The sequence below is a fragment of the Zonotrichia leucophrys genome, chromosome 5 (genome assembly GCF_028769735.1).
Source record: "Zonotrichia leucophrys gambelii isolate GWCS_2022_RI chromosome 5, RI_Zleu_2.0, whole genome shotgun sequence".
In the NCBI taxonomy this organism is placed as follows: domain Eukaryota; kingdom Metazoa; phylum Chordata; class Aves; order Passeriformes; family Passerellidae; genus Zonotrichia; species Zonotrichia leucophrys.
The window spans coordinates 57,579,060-57,596,963 of NC_088175.1; the positions used below are offsets into that span (position 1 = coordinate 57,579,060).

The following is a 17,904-nucleotide window of genomic DNA, read 5'->3' on the forward strand; positions in this document are numbered from 1 at the left end:
AACACCTCAAATCAAAACCAAAATGCCCAGACTGTGAAAACATCAACTGAATGCACAGAAAAATCTCACAGATCACAATTCAGTTTTGGCTTTAAGGCTGCTTTTTGTCAAATCAGAATTAAACAAAAGTTTATGTTCAATACTGCCACAATACCAAAACAAAACACGAATCAACACTCTGATCCCATGACCTTGGTTTTGGCCTGGTGATTAAAAGACAAGATACCAAATTATTTATTAGTTTTGTATAGGCTTTCATTTTTAAATGAAATTTTTGGACAAATACTAACTCAGTAAGGTAAGAAATACAGATACATGGTAAATTGTAAAATGATGTAGTGATACTCAGATCATGAAAGGGTAACTGGATTTGTTAAATCTGTAAAAAATGCTGGTAGCAGCAGCCCCCACAGTGCCAGTGTGACACAGCAGCTCCCTCCTGCCATTATCCCCTCAAGGGATTTGCTAGGACTGAGCCAGACAGGAGGAATGGGATCTGTGCAAGAGCAACCCTTTAACAAAAATCCAGGTGTGCCACAGGCAGGCTGTGATGTTTCATTGCAAACACACTCAAAACTGCTTCAGCATTAGAGCATTTCATAGAAAACCCAAAAACCCACAAAAGAAGCACACAAAAAAATTTCAATTTCGTACTTTAATAAGATCAGTCATGTCAGTTTTCCATGAACTTGCTTCCTAAAAAGACAGAAGAAGAGCTGTTGAAACTTGAAGGTAGAATCCACAGGAGATATTGGATTAGGTTTTTTTTTCTGGCCACAATGAATTCCTTGGGTTAGAGCACCACCTTCTGTCCTCAGCTAACTCACACCTTTGCTTTATGACAGAGCTGGGTCCTCATTTACCCAAAAATGTCACATTTTATCACTCTACAAACCTCTCAGTGATGAAGAGTCAGTAGCTGTGTTTAATTGACCCAACTCTCCATTTGCTAAGTCACTACATCTCTTTCTATTGATCTTTTTCATAAGAGAGATTGCAAATAATTTCTGTGCCTGTGTCCTTCTCCCATCCCTTATCCCATCTCAGCTTGTTCTCTTGCCTGTATTAAAGGATGTTACTTGTTTAAGTTTTTAGCAACAGTGGTAAGAAAATATTTTTAAACTCAGTGACACCTTTTTCCATTCCTAGTAAGAATAGTTAAATGTAAAATCCACAAAGTGTTACAAAATCTATAAAATATACATCAGCTATATACTGTATAACAAATTAAGCTGCCTTTTCTACAGTTATAGCAACAAAAACCAGCAGGTAATACAAAATATTTTTAAGGGAAGTATGCAAGTTGAAACTTCCAACCACAGAAATGAACCAGCAAAATCAAAGCTATTACATTTCAAGCCAATTCACAGAGGTGAATTTTCACTTTTTTTTTCCTCCTTTCTCACTGTGTATATTGAAAAGGACAGAAAGGATCACAAAATTACAGGTGGAGCCAGGAAAGGCACCAGGTTAAGAGATAAAAGCCTCTTAAATAAAAGTAAAAATTAAATAAAAAATTAAATAAATATATATAATATATAAATATATAAAATAAATAAATATTTATAATATATATAAAATATAATTAAATAAAAATTAAATAAATATATAAATATAATAAATATTAAATAAAAAATTTAAATAAAAGATAAAAGTTGTGAAAAGCTCCATGTTGCCAGCACAGAAGCAGATCTTGCACCCCCAAAAGCACAAAATCATTAGCACAAGAAACAGCACAAGGATTCTATGCCAGGCAATTCCTTGGAAAAAACACTCAATAAAAAAAAAAAAAAAAAAAAAGTGGCAAAATGAGAAAGGAAATGCTTAAATCAGCCCTAAAGCTAACTGGAGATAAATGGAATATTGTTCTTTCCCAAATGGGAAAATTACATCAGCTCTGCAGAGAACAGGCACTGAAAACGTCCAAAACCTTTAAATAAACAAATGAACAAACTTCTTTTTTTCTTTTTCTGTCCTTCCCCCTCTCTCTCACCTATTTTATGTCTGGCACAATGGCAGTCAGAGTCCATTGCACACCCAGAGCATTATTCAGGCTCAAAGCTCTTCCCCACACAGAGACTCCAATATTTCAATTAATTGTAAACAGATGTGGCTCTTTTTACAGGTGTAGAAGCAAGAGCAATATTTTCACTGATATCAGACCTCCATGGTTTTCTCCACATTTTTTACTCCCCTTTTTCAAACCCCTGCTCACTGTGATTAGATTGACTTTACCTGCAGAATGTTGTGCATTTCTCTTCTCAACTTGCCAAGATCTTGAAGTAGATCATCTGCTTTTTGCACTGTTTTCTCAATTGAATTGTACCTTTCCAAAGTGGGAAATAAGATTGCAGGCAAAGCTTTGGATCTGAGGGGAGAAACACTCCTGGTTAAATTCTCATCTCTCCTGAGGAGGCCCAAGAAAAGATTCAACTATGAAACCAAGCAGGAATTTACAGTGCAAGTACAAAACTTTCAGATAAACTGGAACTTGATTTGCATCTGAAGTTACACAGAGGGTATTGGGTTTTCTGTTTACCCCTTACCTTCAGCACAATCCTTTTATTTTCAATAGTGAAATTACATCTAATAGAGCAACACTTAAATTTTGGCTATCTTTCCATTTGAAGCAATTAACATTTTTGTGCACACTGTTCTTAATTAGGCAGCACATATGAGAAGCTTCTCACTGTATTAGTGAAACTATAACTTTACATTGTTGTCTGAGGAAAATATGCTTCAGACTGCATGGCTAAGAACATTTTTCCACCCATTTTAAATCTTAGGGATTGGTAGGTGGATGCTGCTCCTGCAAAACACTCCAAGAGCAACCTGCTGACCTCTGAGGAAGGTGTTGTGAGCTGTCCTTAGCAACAGCCTTCATCAGCCTGCAGCTCAACAGGAACACACAATCCTGGAATATTACAGCAGGAAGGGACCCACGAGGATCAGAGTCCAACTCCAGGCCCTGCACAGACACCCCAACAATGCCACCCTGTCCTGGGGGCACTGTCCAAACTCTGAATTCTGCCAAGCCTGGAGCTGTGCCCATTCCCTTGGCAGCCTGGGCAGTGCCAGCACCCTCTGGGGGAAGAACCTTTCCTGAAATCCAACCCAAACCCACCCTGGCACAGCTCCAGCCATTCCCTCAGGTCCTGCCAAAAGTGATGCAAACCCAGAATATTCCAGCACAGCTGTGCCAGCCTGCAGGAGCACACAGGGCCTGTTACAGCAGCAGTGTCTAATGCACCTCTCTCAATTTCACTGAAACAGAAACTCCCCCTCAGCTTTGCATTGTTGTGTTTATCCACCTGTCTTTCTCAGCATTCTTGTTCCTGTCATTGCTGTTTGATACTGTCTTCTTGGGAAATTCAGTTTGCTTTAGTGGTGTTTCTTGAGAATTCAAAACAATTTCCAGAGCTTTCCCTTCACCTACAATGAAGTGAAATGAAACAGAAAAAAAAAGAAAGTTAGGTTAGTTTAATATATTTAATATGTTTTTTTCCTTTCCAGGTTTTTCACTATACTCACCAAGGAGAGTAAAATATTTTTAGATTTAAATATATAGATCTATTTCAGACAAGGCAAGTCACTTAAAATCCCTCACACTAATCTGTCTTTCTGAGATTGCTTTAAATTAGCAAAGCTAGATGGAGCTGGGATGGCAATGAACTGAGTCATTGAGAACAAATCTGTGACATTATGGACAGCATGATTCTTCTTTTGTCTTGTTTCATTTATTCCTGGACCCTCTGAACAATAGCAACACCTGACAGCTTGAGACAGGACTTGATCAAAAGCAGCAAAAGAAAATGACTTTCCATTTGCTTTACATCTGCTGCTTTCAATACAATAACCCAGAGACCTTGTGGGCCCATGAAAAAAATAAAATAAAAATTCAATTTAACCAATGATAATGACAAAGTTATTGAGCAGCTCTCAAGTTTCACATTATTCTGTCTAATCTTCCTGAAACTTGACTTTGAAAAAATATTTCAGTGAGCAGTCCTGCTTAAATAGGACTGATTAAATCAGCATTGTCTTTAAGTCTTTAGTTACTTATGTGTAAGTGACTTATGCACAACTAACCCTTCCCACATGTAGATTCCAAATATTCTCAATATATGCATTTAAGTGACAGCAACTCAACAGAAAAGGCCAGAAAAGGTGAGGAATACACAAAGTAACCACCAGGTTAGGCCACTGGAGGACAATACCTTCTCTTGGAGGTTTGGGAATATTTTCTTTTTCTACTACAGGGTTTTCTTTCTCTGAGATTTTCCCATTTTTGGGTACAGGTTCTGGAGCATATCTTCGAGGAACTGGTGTCTTTAGAGGAGATTTTTGTGTATGAGCCCCTTGACTTGGAAAATTGCTTGAATATGCTTCAGGGAACGCTAAAAATAAATAAAGTTATTTAAATATGTTGACAATTTTCTTTACAGGAAATTATATCATAGAATCACAGAGTGGTTTGGGTTGGGAGGGATTTTAAAGATCATCCAGTTCCAACCCCCTGCCATGGCAGGGACACCTTGCACTGTCCCAGGTTGCTCCAAGACCTGTCTAACCTGGCCTGGAACACTGCCAGGGATCCAGGGGTACCCACAGCTTCTGTGGGCACCCTGTGCCAGGGCCTCACCACCCTCACAAGAATTTCTTCCTGGCATCCAATCTAAACCTACATTCCTTCAGTTTGGAGCCATTCCCCCTTGTCCTATCACTACTTGCACTTGCAGTCTCTAAAAAAAAAAAAAAATCTAGGAAAAAACCCCATGCCAGATCTATAAATTCTGCACAAAAATGCAAAGCATTACTGCACTAGTTAAGTAAACAGGAAGAAAATTTCATACTTCTGACTGCTATCATAAGGGGATTAAAATAAAACCCCAAACCCCACTGTAGTTCATCACAGGCTTCCACATAGATTATGTCTCAATAAGATTATTTTAAGTCCATGCCTGTCCTAGTGCAGACTTCAGTAAATCAGAAGTCTCACTTTAATTTAAACTGGAATATGCTGGAACATCTTCAGAATGTGACAAAAATTAGAAAGAGCATTGAGCAATAAAACAAATTACACAGAAGAAATATTTACTACTCATTACTGATGTGATATAGAATCCAATATTAATGGACACCAAATTAATGCAAAACTAACAGTGAAAATAAGAATTTGTCTCCACCTTGGGCAGGTGCAGCATTGGCAGGGAACAAACCCCTGTGAGCTGAAGGAGCTTCATTAGTGAGTGGTCTCTGCTCTGGCTTCTCCCAGTGCCCTGCCAGGGGCCCAGGGGCAGGCACAGGACCCTGCTGCAGGCCACGGGTGTTCACTGCAGAGCTGATGAGGTGGGACTGGGAGACAAAAGCACACAGTGTTTCTGGTCAGTGAATCACAGAATTGTAAAGGTTAAAAAGAGCTTTAAGGTTACCAAGTCTCCCAGCACCACCATGTTCCCCACCAAACCAAGTCCTCCAGGACCACATCCATGATTTCTGAACACCACTGCCCTGTGCATGTTCCAATGTCTGACCACTCTTCAGTGAAGAATTTCCCTGATACCCAACCCAAAGCTACCCTGGTGCAGCTTGAGGCCATTTCCCCTTGTCCTGTCCCTGCTTCCCTGGGAGCAGAGCCCAACCTGCACCAGCCCCACCCTCCTGGCAGGAGCTGTGCAGAGCCACAAGGTCCCTCCTGAGCCTCCTTTGCTCCAGGCTGAGCCTCCCCAGCTCCCTCAGCCATTCCTGGGGCTCCAGAGCCTTCCCCAGCTCCATTCCCTTCTCTGCACATGTTCCACCCCCTCAGTGTCTCCCTCACTGCTCACTGCTTTCACTTTGATCCACTTCCACGGAACTTTCTTTCTTTCTAATACTAAGAAACAATGCAAATTATTACAATACTCAGACACAGAAGAAATTATTAACCTGAATATTCATTTGTTGCTCCTGTAGCTTTTCCAGGTGCTGAATCCTTTGCACCATGAAAGAATTAATTTCTTTTTCAAGCTCACTGACTCTCTGCTGGTAGTGGGGCTCCTCATGTTGAGCCTTTGTATTTTTTTGCTGTTCAGATGCTCGTTGCAGCTGCCTGTCTGTCTCCTGCATTTTCTGAAGCAGTTCTGAAACTGAGTTCACTTTTGCTTCCAAATCATTTTGAATCTGCAAGAAATAATTTTAAAAAAGGGAAGGGGGGGAAACCTCATTATTTCAGATGTGTGAGCATCAAAAGAACAAAACATCCTTCACAGAATCCTCGATTTGCATCGAGAAAAAGAAACAAAATTCTATTTAGCTTTAAACTTTTGGTGGTTTAGCAACATTGTGAATTTCTAAATAAAAAGAAACAAAATTCTATTTAGCTTTAAACTTTTGGTGGTTTAGCAATATTGTGAATTTCTAAATAAAATAGATGAATTAAATGGTCTCTGTCTTCTGCCCATTTAGCTGAAACTAAATGAGTTCCCTCTGGTATATTGGTCAGCAAGTGTGAGATGACAAACACACAAAGCAGTGAGCAGACACATTCAGGCTCTCTGGAGCTACAATGAACAATTTCAGAATTGTTTGGAACATTCAGTATTTTAAGAGGACAAAGAACTGCTGCTCCCACTGACCTTGAGGAGTGGAGCTGTGCTGGCAATGGCAGCAGCAGTGGCTGCTGCAATGGTTGTTGCAGACTCCACTTCCCTGGCCGCTGACCTGGTGTCACTGCCAGCACCTTCCCTTTTCTCTGTGGGGGCACTTCCCAAGAGCTGCACCTTCACCTCCTTATGAACAGGAATAACCTGAGTCCTAGAAAAATAAAAATGTGCCTGTAAACAGCATTTTCTTCGTATCTCCTCTAAGCAAACATTTCCCACACGCAGCATTGATATCACTGTATAAGCATTTCTCCTGGAAGTTTTGGCACAAGACACTCCAGGGAATAAAATACTGAAAACACTTTCATACACAGAAAACTGACAGAGAACTGTAAATTCATTTTGGCAAAAAGCTGAAGTGGTGTAGTTGTAAAGAAACAGAACAGCTCAGACACCAACAACAATTCACACTCACTTTTGCATTAATACTGCTCTCAGAGCCTCCTTCTGGCCAGTAGCATACTGGGAAATAAAAACATCATCTGTGGGGAAGGACAAACATCCTTTGTTGAGATAATTGCCACAAAATGTCTATTTCACAGGAAGAGACAAAATATTATTTCAATACATTTAATTTTGCTGTGAAGAATCTGTTGCCTGCAGGAAGCACATCATCTCCTGCAACAACAAATTGTTTCCTTTCAGTAAGCAGAAAATTTAAATAATGGTAAGAGTAAGAGCAGGCTTCATTTAACACAATTTTCATAGCATTGAATGCTGCTATCAATAAAGTCCAATCATGGTGAGTAAATTCTCAGTGGTAACTACAGCTCAGACAACCCAGTCAATAAAATGCTGCAAATTCTGACTTGAAAACAATTTAACTAAGAAAACCCCAGAAAGAATATTTCCCTAGCATCATCATAAATTACAACACATTTTCTTAATAGGTGCAAATCATGCTGAAAGCATTGCAGGCTCTCCCTCACCCACTGTTTGCTGGGCAGAGGAAGCAAATGCTGGTAAGTCAGGCAGCTGCAGACTGTGAGGGCAAAAGTTCTGATTTTTGGTCTTACATAGGGTATTGATTTGTATTTTTTCTCCTTTACACAGCTCAAGATATCCAAGAAACCTGCATAAGAGTGTTTTCTTTAAAAAGCCTTCACTTCCCTAAATCTGATTGAAATTGGCAGATTCAGCAATTAAAGGAAAAGACACTGACATTGTGATTTCTAGGATTCTTAAGGATTACAAATACACTTTTTTGGTACAGGTTGCTTGAAGAAAAATACACCTTTGTAGTACAATAATTCACAAGAGGAAAGGTAATCAAAACAAGCCCCTTCCCCAAACTGTCTATTCAGAAACATGAATATTTGGTTAACAAAAGGAATCTCAACTCTGGGACACTGGGAGAAGTCCCACTCAGTTAATTAAAAAAATTAATGCCAGCAAGAATCAGATAAAATTTGCAAAATTAAAGAATGTTTGTTACAATCATCATCTTTTTTCCAAAGCAACCTTTAAATATTTTCATTCAGAAGTTTCTATAATGAAAAAAAAAAACCTAAAAGCTCCCTTTTCCTTTAATTAATCAATCTCTTTACAAAAAAAAAGGTGATTGGTGTGTTTTACCTTCAGGTCCTCTGCTATTTTCCAGAAGCACCAAAGGACCATTTTGTGCTGGAGCTTCTTTAGGAGGATCCTTCAGAACAAGAGCAGAAAAAGCAGAGATCAAAGCCTCTTTAGCCAGAATTTTAGAGGCAGATGGAATTCCTGAGCACACAAATGGAACCATTTGCACACAGCAGCACAAAGGTCTTGGCACAAAACATGACAAGATGACAAGACCTCTGCCACAGAAGGGTCTGGACATTGCTGGCAAGAACTCCCATGGCATTTTAGGGACTAAAACTCCACAAATACAAATAAAATCAAAACCATGTATTCTACATGCTAAATAAGTTTATTTTCCTCATTTATGGCTAAAGAAGCAGTAGTGAAACTGTACCTGCTGAAATTTAGAGAAGTTGCTAAACTTGGACAGGTTAGGATTGCTCACACACAGAGAATGAAGCACACAGAGAATGAAGTGTTAAATAAAGCCCTTCCAAAAGCACCAGCAATAACATCATAGCAGCAGCAGCTCAAAAAGAAAAAGCAGCTGCACAGCTGTGGTGCAGAGGCTGAGCCAAAATCTTGTGCTGCTTTTAGAGGAGCTACAGTTTTTTGAAGAAAGCAGTGTTCTCTTAGCTTAGGATTGCAAGAGGGAGCAGCAGCTTTTCTTACCTTTTGGGATAAAAACATGGGCTCAGAATTTTCAACTGGAAGCAGGCATTCTGGATATGCTTTGGTGCTTAGGACTCCTAAAATAAAAGCAGTTTTACTGTGGTCAGAATCACTTGTGATGCATTTTCTGTACAGCTCCACATTTCCCTTATCTCTGAATGCCTAAACATCACGACCTTCATAACACAAATGAGCACAGAGATTGAGGTGAAGCTTAAAAACATCAAATGAATTCTGGGAGTCTGAATGAGAAATTCGATTAACAGCATGGGGAAACCTCTGAAAAACAGAACATTATTAAACAACTGATGCCCTGTGAAGGCTGACCTAGAACAGAGGCTGGACAGAGTTAAAGAATAAAGCAGGGATTTATTAAGAGGCCTTAATGGATCCACCTTGGGCAGCACAAGAGCTCTGCCAGGGCTACACCCCAGGTGAACCAAAATGGCCACAAAAATGGATCACAGGTCATGGGGTCTCTCACTTTTATAGTTCTGCTCCATTTGCATATTGGAGTTAATTGTCCAATTCCAGCTTTAGCCCATGCAGTCCCATCCTTGTTTTTCTCTCTCCAGCCCACATTGTTTGTCCTCTTGGGGCTGAGATTTGGATCATTTGTCCTTGGTGCCCAGCTGGAGCAGGAATTGTTTTGTCTCCCTACTCTGTGCAGAGAGCTCACCATCCCCTCATATGAAGCCCAGACCCACACACTAAAGCAGAACAGAATCTGAAAAACAGAAAAGCTAAACCCTGAGACATCACATCCTTTAACCAGGGATGTTTAACAGTGATTAACCATCCCTGCTCCCATGGAGAGAGACAACTTCCACTGCCCCAGGCTGCTCCAACTCCATCCAAGCTGGCCTGGAACACTCGCAGGGATCCAGGGGCACCCTCAGCTCCTGTGGGCACCAGTGCCAGGGCCCCCGTGCCCTCATGTGCAGAACAGCTCGGGAAAACAAACCCTGCTGCCAGCTAAGAATGCAGAGATCCCTTAATTACAGAACTTCTCCGTGGCTGAAATCGCTTCTCAGCGTTCGTGCTGCACCCGCCGCTCCCGGACGCACCTGAGGCGGCTCCGGGGGAGTCGCGGGTGGCGCCGGTGCCGCTCGAGGCCCGGGGACCGCGGGGAGCTCCGTCCGCAGCCGGCTCCGCGGGGCAGGGCGAGCCCCCGGCCCGGAGCTTCTGCACGGCCACTGGCCCCGGGCCCTTCCTGCGGGCCGCCGTGGAGCGCACCAGCACCTCGGCCGCCGTCAGGCTGCCCAGCGAGTCCCGGCTGCCGCCCGAGCCGCTCTCCGCCTCCATGGGGCCGGGAACGGGAACGGAGCCGGGACAGCGGGAAGGGCTCCGGGGGCTCCGCTTCCCTCCCGCGGCTGCCGACCCTGAGAGAGCACCGCTCGCTCCCGCTGTGCTGGCCCAAATCCCGGCTCCGATCCCGCTGTCCCGATCCCGCTATCCCGGCCCCGTTCTCACTGTCCTGGTCTCGTTGCCGCTCCCGTTCCCTGGTCTCGTCCCGGTCCCGTTCTTGGTATCCTGGCTTCGATGCCGCTGTCCCAGCACCGATCCCGCTACCCCGGCCCCGATCTCGCTGTCCCGGCCCCGTTCCCCCTATCCTAGCCCTGATCTCGCTGTCCCGTCCCCGTTCCCGCTATCTCGTCCCCGATCCCGCTGTCCTAGCCCTGTTCCCGCTATCCCGGACCCGTTCCCCCTATCCTAGCCCTGATCTCGCTGTCCCGTCCCCGTTCCCGCTATCTCCTCCCCGATCCCGCTGTCCCAGCCCTGTTCCCGCTATCCTAGCCCTGTTACCGCTGTCCCGTTCCCGCTATCCCGCTGTCCCGGCCCGGCCGGCGGCACCGGAAGCGCGCGGTGCCATGGCCACGGCGTCCCCTTACCCGGCGTCCGGCGGGAAACGCGCGGGGTCCTCCCCTCAACGGCGTCCGGCGGGAAACGCGCGGGCCCGGGAGGGTAAATCGAGCGGCGGCTCCGCCCGCGGCCGATTCGCCCGGTTCCGTGGCGAATCTGCGGGGCCCGGCCCTGGACCCTGGACGGGCCCTTCCTCGTGCGCGCGCGCGCGTGGCGAATCTGCGGGGCCGGCGCGGGGGCGGTGAGTGCGCGCGGGCCCGGAGCGCGTGAGGGAACGGGCGCGGGAACGGGCGCGCGCTCCTGAGGGACCGGGAGTGTCCCTGAGGGACCCGGAGGGACCAGGAGTGGTCCCGTGCCCGGGAGAACCTGGGAGACACCGGGAGCCTCCCCATGAGGGCCCGGGAGAGCCCTTGAACCTCTCCGTGAGGACCCGGGAGACACCGGGAGCCTCCCTGTGAGGGCCCAGAAGCGTCCCCGTGAAGGCCCGGGAGACACCGGGACCTTCCCCGTGAAGGGCCCGGGGGACACCGGAGCCTCCCCGTGGCCCATGAGGGTCCGGGAGCGCTACCGAGGGCCCTCAATGGGGAAATCCCCGCTCTGTGCCCGGTGTTGGGCCGGGGCTTGGGTGATTCCCGAGGGAAAGGAACTCAATGTGCCCTTGGAAGGGAGAGCTGGAGGATGGAGTAGAAGGAAAAGAGCAAAAATAAATAAAGCTCGAGCTGTTAGCCTCAGGTTGTGGTTTTATCAAGCGTCAGCCAGGTGTGATCTCACTTAAATAGGAGAGTGCTGGGGGGAAATGTGTATTTTTCCTCAGGCCTGATGCCCATACACGTGTTTGGTGTGCTCAGAGAGGCTCTCCTGGTGCCTGAGGTCAGGCTGACGCTGGTCACTCATCTTTGGTGTTGGATTTCCACCTCTGATCCCTCCTCCTTCAGAGCAGGGTCCAGGCCAAATGCAGGAGGCAGTGAGTGATAGCAAGCTGAGCACCAGCTACACCTGGTTATCCCAGCTCCTGACAGGCCCCTCTCATTTCACCCTGTCCTCAATTCATTAAATGCCTCTGGCCTCTTAAAATCAGTTGGTTTGGTCTTCTTTCAAATCTGATGGAAATCCAGTTGTAGCCCAGTAATCCCCCATGATAAAATAACTTTCTCTACAAGCTGTGGGGAGCTTACCTTGACACAATTCTTTGACTCGAAATTTTTATTCTTTGACACATTTCTTTGACTTGATGCTTTTACCCTTCATTTTCCTTTTCAGAAACATTTGCATGATGTTCTCTGTGTGCAGCCGGAAGCAAAGGTTTAAAGAGACATTTCAGCTTTCTTTTTATGGAGTGATAGTTATAGCTGATTCAGATGGTTAGTGGGGATTACAAGTGTGAGGGATTTATAGTGGCTCTTCATCACTCTTCTTCCCAGAAAAATGTAGAAAGATCTTCTAAAAAGATGAGGAAAAATCCCAAACACAGGGCTTGTTTATTTTGATCAGAGGGACTTGTGAAACTTCTGTATTTGGAAGAGCCCCAGGGCTTTTCAAGAAGGGAGATTTCCCGGTTTTTGCTCCTTTCTGGTGAGCCAGCACACCCAGGCTGTGTGTCCCTTGCAGCAGAGGTTTATTCTGCTTCCTGCACTGTGAATATCCTTGCTGAGAGGGGCGGTGCTGAATTTTAAATCGTGTTTAGCCCACGGGATTAAAGCTGAGCCTGCAGGAACCTGGTGGCTGGGCTGGGCTGGCTGAGGTGCTGAGCACTCTTCCATCACCCTTTAAAAGCTTTTTGCAGAGTTGGAGGGAAAGGGGAGAAGCAGCAGGAAATCTTGAGAGAGTACATTTAGCATACTTGGGAACAAAGCAGGTTTGCACATTCCTGGCAATGTTCAGTAGCTCGTTTTTAGATGTAAGGCTGATTTATGGCAGAAGGTGCAGCAGAGCTGTGTAATTCCCTGTGGAATGTGTGAAATGCCTGTACAGGGACAAGAGCTTCAGGCACTTCAGATCAGGCTGTGCTGATGTGAATCAGAGCCTTTCCCAGGTGCCAGAGCTCTGTGAAACTCCAGCCTCAATCTGCCATTTCCAATCTTGCCAGATCACAGGAGGACAGGGATCAGGTTTGCCATAAACACAGATCATGAGGCAACCTGAGTGTGGGAAAATGGCACTGACAGGTGAAACTTTGAGCTTCCTGCCTTGGGCAGGGGACAGACGTGCTCCCTGCAGTTTCTGTTGAATTATCCACATACCTGCCCTGGAGAATTGTCACTGCTCTTGTTGGCTCACAGGCTGAGAGAGGAGAGAGGAGTTGCCATCACTTCCCACTGGTTACTCCAGTGATGGGCATGTCCATTCTCCTGAAATAAATGAGGGGTTTAGGGGAGAGGAGAGAGGCTGGAATGGGTGACAGGACAAGGGGTGGTGGCTCTGCACTGCCACAGGGCAGGGTTAGATACTGAAGTCCTTGACTGAGCATGGTGAGGCCCTGGCACAGGGTGCCCAGAGATGCTGTGGGACCCCATCCTTGGAAGTATTCCAGGACTGGAGGGGGCTTGGAGCAGCCTGGGATGGTGGAAGGTGTCCCTGCCATGGCAGCAGGGTGGAAGGAGATGATCTTGAGGGTCCTTTCCATCCCAAACCAGTCTGTGATTCAGTGACCACCTGAATAGAACCTGGCTCCTTGTTCCCACCATATCCTGCAGGTTCTCCTTTGAATGACCTGTGTGAGCTGCCTGGCCTTGAGGAGTTCTTGCATTTTACATCCCAGAACCATCTGTGCCATTGGCCTGCAGTCTGAGCTGGCTCCCTGTGCAGGGATCCAGTGTGGTGTCAGTGGCAGATGTCACCATCCCTGTGCTGCTGGCAGGGGCTGTAGGGACACTTTGCTCTGTAGGGACACTTTGCTCTGTAGGGACACTCCACTCTTGTGAGAGCTCCCTGATGCTGTTTTCAGTTGCTTCATTTTCTTTCTGTTGTAGAAATAATTGTTGCTGTTTCTTTGTTGATGTTCAGGCACCTTGTGTACCCCTTCCCTTCCCCCTGCTGGGAGACTGCAGTAGCTAAAGCTCTCTAAAACATCAATGTCTTGCCCAAAAATTGGCAAATAATAGAACATTAATTGTAAATAGCCCTTGCTAAAGGACTAAAAGAACATTTTTTTCCCAAGTGATTGCACTGCAGTGCTCATTTTTCTTCCACAAGTTGAATTAAACTAAGGACCTTGTTCTTGCTGACACATGATATTAGTTTGCATTATCATTGTGATAACAGGTGTTAGATAACACGGAAATGAAGGGCAAAGGAGACAAAGCTTCAGTCTTCTAGGAAACCTGCAGGGATGCTTTCAAGCCTTAACTTGTTCACTGTGTTGGATTAAGAATGTGAGTCTTCCTTGAGGATGCTTATTTAAATTCTTAGAACCATGGCTGTTAACCTCATTCCTTTTTCTTTGTTTCATTCCATTTTCATTGTTCTCTGTTTTTCTTGCATTTCATTCACTACAATTTGCTGTAGTTCAGGTGTTTGGTGCAGCTGCACAGAAACCAGGCCTGCACCTTGTGCTGCATCTCTTCAGTGACTGCCAGTTTATATTTGCCTTTTTTCCTTTTACAGATCACATCTAAAGTCTCTGAAACTCCAAGGCTGGAAAGTGTTTGACTTTGCTTCTTCCCCAGCTCCTGCTCTAGCTTATTCAATAAATCTGACAGCACTTATAAAAATCAATAAGGCATTCTGTTAGTCACTTCAGCTGTGTGAAACACCCAAAAAGCCTTTAAAGGACAGCAGTTAGCAGGTGGCTCTGGTAAGGTTTCATTCCTGGAATTATCTTGGATGGTTTTTTAACTGAATACATTCCCAACAGGTAACTTCCCTTTGAGTGAATGGCTTGGGAGTTTGCTAGCAAAGTTGCATTTAAACACACTTCAAGGATGCATGAAATTCCACTCTCATGTAAAATATTGCAGTTCATATTTATGTTTTTTATTTAAATCTTGACTTTTATCCTCACCTTTAGGTGACTGAGCCACAGGAGGTGGAACATGGCTGGACAAATATCAGAGGCTGATCAGATCAAGCAGGTGAGATGCTGCATTTGGGAGGGGGGGCTTTGAAAGTCTTGTGCTGCTCTGTCCCAGGGAGTGGAAGGTGAAGTGCATAGGGAAGGACAAACTCTTGAGTTATCTGAGTTAACCAAAATTTCAGCAGGTGACCATTGGCAAACAGCATGTTTTGTGTATGAGCAGCTTTTGGTGCTGAAATCTTCTGCCTGAGAGTAAATTTTTCTAGGGACATGCCCTTCAGATTTTCTTACACCATGCAGCTGTATATAAGAAAAATAAACACTGATTTTTGTGGGTTTTTTTAATATTCATTGTCCAATTTTTATTTACAGTTCAAGGAGTTTCTTGGCACATACAATAAACTTACAGAAAACTGCTTTGTGGATTGCATAAAGGATTTCACTAGCAGAGATGTGAAACCAGAAGAGGTAGGTGATGGCTTCTGATGGTCCTTTGGTAGAATGGCTGTGCAGCATTCCAATTTCAGAAACAACTCAGAGAGTTTTGATCTTTAAACCAAGGTACAAAGCCAGGCAGTGGAGTGGGGATGTCTGGCTTGTTGCTTCCAAGTGAGTGTCCCATCCCAGACCAGCTTGGACAGGGCTTGGAGCAGCCAGGGACAGTGCAATGTGTCCCTGCCCATGGCAGGGGGTGGAACTGATGCTCTTTAGGGTTCCTTCCACCAAAACCATCCTAGAAGTGGTTGTGACACCCAGAATCTGCCCAGTCCCCACTGAATATTGGCTGCTCATTGCAATTCCATGTGTTTCATTCCCTGAGCTGTCAGTGGAGGTTCCTGTGCTGTAACTGCTCATGGAGGTGACTCCATGGACAGGAAGCTGCCCACCCACAGCCTGCATCTCACCCTGTGAGGAATCCTGCTGAAATATTTGTTTACCTGCCCACGTTCCTGCCTTGTAGTGAGTCATGGGAACACAGCTCTGCTGTTCCATCCACTTCCCTGCACTGCAGGGAGCTCCCTCACGCTGCCATCTGCACAAAGATTAAGCTCTCCATAAGATGACTTGCATGATTTTGCTTCTCCTTGCCTGTTGAGAGGCTGTTTCAGAGACTAATCATTTTGTTGGTTAAAAATCTAATAACCTTTCCTTGACTCTGCTGGCAGGAAAAACAAGAAGTCTAATATTTTAAACTAACCATTTTTGGAGCCTTTTCTGCTTCCTTGGAGTTCAACTCCTCACTCCAGGCAAAACTCATGTGTCCTTCCAGCTTTGGTTCTGCTGCCCTGAACAGAGCTCTCTTAGCTTCCCAAGACAGATTTCTTCTTTCCCTAAACTTCTCTGCATCTGCTTTAGTGGAATTCTATTACAGGTCATAATTATTTTGGATTAAAGATTACTTAGGTCCAAAAAAGTATTCCTAAGATTCTGGGAGCAGCCTGGACTAGTGGGAGGTGTCCCTGCCATGGCAGGGAGTTGGAATGAGGTGATATTTAAGGTCCATCCCAACCCAAACCAATTTCTGATTGTGAGCTGCCTATTTTTGCTTCTGTGGATTGCAGAGGGCTCATAGCCATCTGTTAACAGAGGAACTAGGAAGAATCTTTCTTATGGGAAATTCTGCCAGATTGTCCATTGTGAGATTTCCTGCAGAGCACCTGTCTGGAAACAGGACACTTGTCGAGATGGACACTGCTGTGGAAATTCCCATTTTCTCTGGAGAGTTGTAGTTCCTTATTAAATAATTGAGATCAATACCTCCACAGATCCCCTTTGGAATCCTGCACTTGATAAAACCCAACTTGTGAGCTCTTTCCTCCCCCAGGTGCCAGTGCAAGTCTGGGCTCACACACACAGGCCTGGGGCAGCTCCAGTTGTTGTTTCCTGGGGAGACTCCACTCCTGCTCAGCAGGTTTGGCTGGAGCTGCTGCCAGGCTGAGGGGCTGGCTGCTGTGTGGAGCTTGCTGGGGTTTTGTCCACTTCATTTCATCCCTTCTGCTTTTCACATCCCCCTGCACTGAGCAGAACCAAAGCAATGTCTGCTGTGTTCCCAGGCAAAGGGGTCACCTTTCCTTTCCACCCAAATCTGTTACCTTTGAGCCATGGCACAGAATATCCAGTTAGTAGGACTGTAGCTCAGAAATAATCTCACAACTCTTTCTCTACACTTAAAGAAAGAAACCACTTTAAATTTGAAAAATCCTGTGGATGGAATAGGCTCTGGTATTTATTTCCCAGTCCAGCTGACTGATGTACTCTGGTGGCAAGGCAGGTACCAGAGCCAATGGGAACAAGGGTAAAATGGGTTAAACTGAGTTAGCAAAGAGCAGATCACATTTGGCTGTCACAGCCAGTATGTGTTTGTAAACAGAATTAAAACAAAATTCACTAATTTAATAGATTTATTATTAATTTCAAAATATGTAGTTCAATTCCACAAGAGGAGCCCAGGGACAAAAGGATGGTATCTCCTGAGTCCAGGGTGTTTTCCATGGAGACTTTAACATGAGAATGAATATTAGTAAATGTTTCAGGCATACCAGAGAAACTCAACTTCATTTTTTCTACTGCCCTCATCCTGACAGTGTGAGATGTACTCACCCAACTGTTTATCCCTGTGATATTTTGGGTCCTGGCTGGGGATGTGTTTGGCTGTCTGAAGCCCTGTGTTCCCTCTTGCTGCAGATAACTTGCTCAGAAAACTGCCTGCAGAAGTATCTGAAGATGACACAGAGGATCTCCATGAGATTCCAGGAGTACCACATCCAGCAGAACGAGGCTCTGGCAGCCAAGGCAGGACTGCTCAGCCAACCTCGCTAGAGCAGAGCTCTGTGCTCAGACTTAAGCTGTGCCAAGAACACACTGGGGGATTCCTGCTGTCAGGATGTGTCCAGCAGCTCAGGGCAGAGCTGTGGGTGCTGCTCAGGCAGTGGGAGCAGAAGGGTTAAACAGGAGCTCAGTCCTGGTGGCCTGGCAGTGGAGTTTGTTTCCACAAGGGAATGATGCACATACAACTTTTCCCAGGGCCCACAGACTGTGTCTGAATTTCAGGGGTGGTGGGAGGGCTCACCTGCCTTTTGCTGAGACTGGTTGAGATGAATCAATGTAATGTGGGGAATACTTTTTTATTTAATTCAAATAAAATCAGCTGGAGCCATA

The 17,904-nt window shown here is 45.1% G+C and overlaps 2 protein-coding genes across 8 annotated transcripts in view; one reads left to right on the top strand and one right to left on the bottom strand.

The window, feature by feature from the left end:
- KIAA0586 (KIAA0586 ortholog) overlaps window positions 1-10,778 on the bottom strand; it is a 71,959-nt gene extending 61,181 nt beyond the window's left edge. For 3 of the 5 annotated variants that reach the window (XM_064715835.1, XM_064715834.1, XM_064715837.1), the window contains exons 1-11: window positions 9,938-10,750; window positions 8,871-8,947; window positions 8,217-8,286; window positions 7,057-7,123; window positions 6,615-6,792; window positions 5,926-6,159; window positions 5,187-5,355; window positions 4,218-4,397; window positions 3,312-3,432; window positions 2,236-2,368; window positions 655-696 (exon numbers count right to left, since the gene is read on the bottom strand). In XM_064715835.1, coding sequence (XP_064571905.1) covers window positions 655-696; window positions 2,236-2,368; window positions 3,312-3,432; window positions 4,218-4,397; window positions 5,187-5,355; window positions 5,926-6,159; window positions 6,615-6,792; window positions 7,057-7,123; window positions 8,217-8,286; window positions 8,871-8,947; window positions 9,938-10,175 — 1,509 coding nt within the window. In that variant the 5' untranslated portion in view covers window positions 10,176-10,750. The other 2 variants (XM_064715838.1, XM_064715836.1) reach the window with 2 other exon arrangements.
- Window positions 10,779-10,786: 8 nt separating this feature from the next.
- Window positions 10,787-17,904, top strand: TIMM9 (translocase of inner mitochondrial membrane 9). Of its 3 annotated transcripts, XM_064715840.1 has the most exons (6): window positions 10,871-10,974; window positions 13,995-14,104; window positions 14,337-14,526; window positions 14,740-14,803; window positions 15,118-15,213; window positions 17,431-17,904. In XM_064715840.1, the coding sequence occupies exons 4-6, from the start codon at window positions 14,765-14,767 to the stop codon at window positions 17,563-17,565; spliced, it is 270 nt and encodes an 89-aa protein (XP_064571910.1). In that variant the 5' UTR covers window positions 10,871-10,974; window positions 13,995-14,104; window positions 14,337-14,526; window positions 14,740-14,764; the 3' UTR covers window positions 17,566-17,904. The 3 variants fall into 3 exon arrangements, with proteins under 3 accessions (XP_064571912.1, XP_064571909.1, XP_064571910.1); XM_064715839.1 differs by lacking the exon at window positions 13,995-14,104 and having other exon boundaries at window positions 10,817-10,974; XM_064715842.1 differs by lacking the exons at window positions 13,995-14,104; window positions 14,337-14,526 and having other exon boundaries at window positions 10,787-10,974.

What these genes read in the sequence shown, in the direction of transcription:
- TIMM9 (XM_064715842.1), top strand. Translation starts at nt 14,765, where the DNA reads ATGGCTGGACAAATATCAGAGGCTGATCAGATCAAGCAG. An exon ending in AGGCTGATCAGATCAAGCAG is followed by an intron (nt 14,804 to 15,117) that starts GTGAGATGCTGC and finishes TTTTATTTACAG; the next exon opens with TTCAAGGAGTTTCTTGGCAC. An exon ending in GAGATGTGAAACCAGAAGAG is followed by an intron (nt 15,214 to 17,430) that starts GTAGGTGATGGC and finishes CTCTTGCTGCAG; the next exon opens with ATAACTTGCTCAGAAAACTG.